Source organism: Penaeus vannamei, chromosome 28 (assembly GCF_042767895.1).
Source record: "Penaeus vannamei isolate JL-2024 chromosome 28, ASM4276789v1, whole genome shotgun sequence".
NCBI classification, from domain to species: domain Eukaryota; kingdom Metazoa; phylum Arthropoda; class Malacostraca; order Decapoda; family Penaeidae; genus Penaeus; species Penaeus vannamei.
In genome coordinates this window covers 4,805,406-4,810,405 of record NC_091576.1, presented here as the reverse complement: position 1 = coordinate 4,810,405, position 5,000 = coordinate 4,805,406, and the positions used below count along the sequence as shown (strand labels likewise).

General features: G+C 35.7%; 1 protein-coding gene across 1 annotated transcript in view; it reads left to right on the top strand.

Annotated features, from left to right (window-relative positions):
- LOC138867042 (balbiani ring protein 1-like) overlaps nucleotides 1–859 on the top strand; it is a 2,912-nt gene extending 2,053 nt beyond the window's left edge. The window contains exon 2 of the mRNA XM_070141462.1: nucleotides 472–859. Coding sequence (XP_069997563.1) covers nucleotides 472–859 — 388 coding nt within the window. The remainder of the gene's footprint in view (nucleotides 1–471) is intronic.
- The last annotated feature ends 4,141 nt before the right edge of the window (nucleotides 860–5,000 follow it).

Here is a 5,000-nt window from a genome sequence, read left to right as displayed (position 1 = left end):
TATATATATATACATATACATTATATAAATATATTTATACATATACATATACATGTATATATACATATATCATAGATATTTATATATATACACATATCTATATATATATATGTATGTGTATATATAAATGTATATGTATTTATATATATATATATACATATATATATATATATATATATATATATATATATTATATATATATATATATATATATATATATATATATATATAATATATATAGCAATGAATTGTAGAATTAAGAGACTGCGAGGGACTGAGGACCAGAAATAGGAAAGAAAACCCTGTATAGGTTTATTGAAAGACGATTCGCATCTATCAATGACTTACTTTGCGAATGCTGATACGTCCCTTTACTGCATATCTTCTCATCCGGCAGTTCAGTTACCTACTGTCCCCCTCCTCGAGCCCCGCCCTTCACCATGACGTTGCATAATGGCTGACCCTGTTCAGCCAGAGCCTGACCTCTGACCCCGCCATAGGCACGAAGCCTCCCGAAAAAACCAAACCAGGTTGGATTCTAAGGAACGTCCGTCCCGAGGAGACTTGCCCGCCAGAAAGAGACGCCCGCCTTCGAAGAGACGCCCACTTCCGGAAGAGACGCATACGCCCGGAAGAAGACGCCCGCCCCGGAAGAACGCGCCCCGAGGAGACGCCCGCCCCGAAGCGACGCCCGCCCGAAGAGACGCCCGCCCGAAGAGACGCCCGCCCGGAAGAGACGCCCGCCCGGAAAAGACGGCCGGAGGAAGAGACGCCCGCCCCGAAGAGACGCCCGCCCGAAGAGACGCCCGCCCCGAGGAGACGCCCGCCCGGAAGCGACGCCCGCCCCGAAGAGCGCTAAGCCTCGACACGGGCGGCGGAGGAGGAGGAGGATGAGGATGCGGGCGTGAGGCTCTTGGCGATGAGTCTCTCCGGGAGGTTCCGTCGAGATCAATATCGCGACGGAAGGCGAAGCCGAAGTGGACGACGGAGGTTCTTGTGGCCGATCCGAGGCGCTATTTTCACCTCTATGCCCAGAGAGATAAAGGCGATGATTGATAACTGATAAACAATTAAATAAATTGTAAAAAAAGGTCGATCCGGGGCGCCATTTTCACCTCTATGCCGAAGGAGATAAAGGCGATGATTGATAACTGATAAACAATTAAATAAATTGTAAAAGGAGGTCGATCCGAGGCGCCATTTGCACCTCTATGCCCAAAGAGATAAAGGCGATGATTGAAAACTGATAAACAATTAAAGAAATTGTAAAAAGAGGCGCCATTTTCACCTCTCCGCCCCGAGAGATAGAGACAATGATTGATAAGGGATAAACAATTAAAGAAATTGTAAAAAGAAATATAAAAAAAACCTTGTGGCCGATGCGAGGCGCCATTTTCACCTCTCCGCCCAGAGAGATAAAGGCGATGATTGATAAGGGATAAACAATTAAAGAATTTGTAAAAAGAGGCGCCATTTTCACCTCACTTGAAGAGATAAAGACAATGAAGATTGATAACTGATAAAGCAATTAAAGGAATTCACTAGAAAAATAAGAAGCATAATGAATAGCATAACCGATGAACAATTAAACTGTAAAAAATAGACAATGATTGATAACTGATAATCAATTAAAGAAATTGTAAAAATGGGAGATAATGATTAATAATGATGAACAATTAAAAAAATTATAAAGAAATAGAAAATCCGACCAAATGAAATAAAGGCGATGATTGACAACCGATGAACAATTAAAGGAAATTGTAAAAAGAAATAAAGAGGGAACCAATGATTAATAACGGATGAACAATTAAAGAAATTGTAAAAAAATAGAGACAATGATAAATAACCGATGAACAATTAAAGAAATTGTAAAAAAATAGAGACAATGATTGATAACCGATGAACAATTAAAGAAATTGTAAAAAAAAAAAAAAAATAGAGACAATGATAAATAACCGATAAACAATTAAAGAAATTGTAAAAAAATAGAGACAATGATAAATAACCGATGAATAATTAAATAAATTGTAAAAAATAGAGACAATGATAAATAACCGATGAACAATTAAAGAAATTGTAAAAAAACAGAGACATTGATTAATAACCGATAAACAATTAAAGAATTTGTAAAAAGAAGCAATAGAGACAATGATAAATAACCGATGAACAATTAAAGAAATTGTAAAAAAAATAGAGACAATGATAAATAACCTATAAACAATTAAAGAAATTATAAAATAATAGAGACAATGATAAATAACCGATGGACAATTAAAGAAATTGTAAAAGAGGCGCCATTTTCACACTCTCCGCCCAGAAAAATAGAGACAATGATAAATAAACCGATGAAGAATTAAAAGAAATTTATAAAATAATGGAAATAGTGATAAATAACCTTGATGGACAATTGAAGCGCCAAATTCACCTCTAAAAAAAAAAAAATAAAGACAATGATTGATAAGGGATAAACAATTAAAGAATTTGTAAAAAGAAATATAAAAAAAACCTAGAGACAATGATTAATAACCGATGCGCCATTTTCAATTAAAAGAAGTATGCCCAAAAAACAGAGACATTGATTGATAAGGGATAAACAATTAAAGAATTTGTAAAAAGAGGCGCCATTTTCACCTCTCCGCCCCGAGAGATAGAGACAATGATTGATAACGGATAAACAATTAAATAAATTGTAAAAAGAGGCCGATCCGAGGCGCCATTTGCACCTCTATGCCGAGAGAGATAAAGGCGATGATTGATAACCGATAAACAATTAAATAAACTGTAAAAAGAAATATAAAAAACTCTGACCAAAGAGATAAAGGCGATGATTGATAACGGATAAACAATTAAAGAAATTGTAAAAAGAAGCATAAAGGAAAAGCCGAAGTGGACGACAAGGTTATTAAATAACCGATCGAACAAATTAAAGGAAATTGTAAAAAAAAAAAAAATACAGACAAAAATGATAAACTAACTGATGAACAATTAAAGAAATTGTAAAAAAGGAAAAGGTCGATCCGGGGCGCCATTTTCACCTCTATGCCGAAGGAGATAATAAGACAATGATAAATAACCGATGGACAATTAAAGAAATTGTAAAAAAAAAAAAAAAAATAGAGACAATGATTGATAACCGATGAACAAAGTATTGTAAAAAGAAAGTGTAAAAAAACTCCGAAAAAAAAATAGAACCAATGATTGATAACCAGATGAACAATTAAAGAAATTATAAAAAAATAGCAGACAATGATAAATAACCGATAAACAGGTAAAGAAGTTCTTCTGGGCGATCCGAGGCGCCATTTTCACCTCTCCGCCCAGAGAGATAAGGGCGATGATTGATAACAGATAAACAATTAAATAGACTGTAAAAAGAGGCGCCATTTTCACCTCTCCGCCCAGAGAGATAGAGACAATGATTGATAACGGATAAACAATTAAAGAAATTGTAAAAAATAGAGACAATGATAAATAACCGATGAACAATTAAAGAAATTGTAAAAAAAATAAAAAAAAATAGAGACAATGATAAATAACCGATGAACAATTAAAGAGAGCAAAAAAAAAAAAATAGAGACAGCATTGATTAATAACCGATAAACAATTAAAGAATTTGTAAAAAAAAGCATAAGGCAAACCCGAAATAGAGACAATGATCAATAACCGATCGAGGCGCAATTAAAGAAATTGTAAAAAATAGAGACAATGATAAATAACCGATAAACAATTAAAGAAATTGTAAAATGAAGCATAAGGGAAAAGCAGAAGTGGATGACGCCCGAAGAGATAGAGAAAACGATTGATAACTGATAAACAATTAAATAAATTGTAAAAAAAAAATAGAGACAATGATCCGAATATGCCATAACAAGTCAAAGAAATTGCCCGAAGAGATAGAGACAATGATAAATAACCGATAAACAATTAAAGAAATTGTAAAAAATAGAGACAATGATAAATAACCGATAAACAATTAAAGAAATTGTAAAAAATAGAGACAATGATAAATAACCGATGAACAATTAAACTGTAAAAAATAGACAATGATTGATAACCGATGAACAATTAAAGAAATTGTAAAAAATAGAGACAATGATAAATAACCGATGAACAATTAAAGAAATTGTAAAAAAAAAAAAATAGAGACAATGATAAATAACCGATGAACAATTAAAGAAATTGTAAAAAAAATAAAAAAATAAATAAACAAAAGAAAAATAAAGGAAGGCGAGGAAACAAGAAACAAAGAGAGGGAAAGTGTAGGAAAGGCCTTCGCATTACTAAATGTATTTCTTCAAAGGGAAAAGAATGACGTACATAGAAGAAGAAAGGAGAAGCGAAAGAGGAAATGGAGCGGAAGGAGTGAGATGGGAATGCCGAGGGGGAGGGGGAGGGGAGAAGGAGGGGGAGAAGGAGGGACGAAGGGTGGGAGGGGGGAGGGGAGAAGATGGAGCGAGAGTGCGAGCGTTTCCCTTTCTCTCCCTCTCTCCCTCTCTCTCTCTCTTCTCATTCACTCTCGTTCGCTGTCACTCGGTCTCTCTCGCTTCCTTTCTGCCAGTCACTCACCCCGCTCTCTGTCTCCTTCGTTGGTTTTCGGTTTGCATCTCTCTCTCTCTCTCTCTCTCTCTCTCTCTCTCTCTCTCTCCCTCTCTCCCTCTCTCTCTCTCTTCTCATTCACTCTCCTTCGCTGTCACTCGGTCTCTCTCGCTCGCTCTATCTCCCAGTCACTCGCCACTCTCTCTGTCTCCTTCGTTGGTTTTCGGTTCTCTCTCTCTCTCTTTCTTTCTTTCTTTCTTTCTCTCTCTCTCTCTCCCTCTCCCTCTCTCTCTCCCTCTCCCTCCCCCTCTCCCCTGTTATAATAAGTATAGAATAGTAAAACTGATAACAACAAGCTATTAATGATAACGGCAGTAACAACATTATGGTAATAATTATAGTATTATTATTATAATAACAATGATAAAAATGGATGATGAAGTAATAATGATACTACTAAAAAT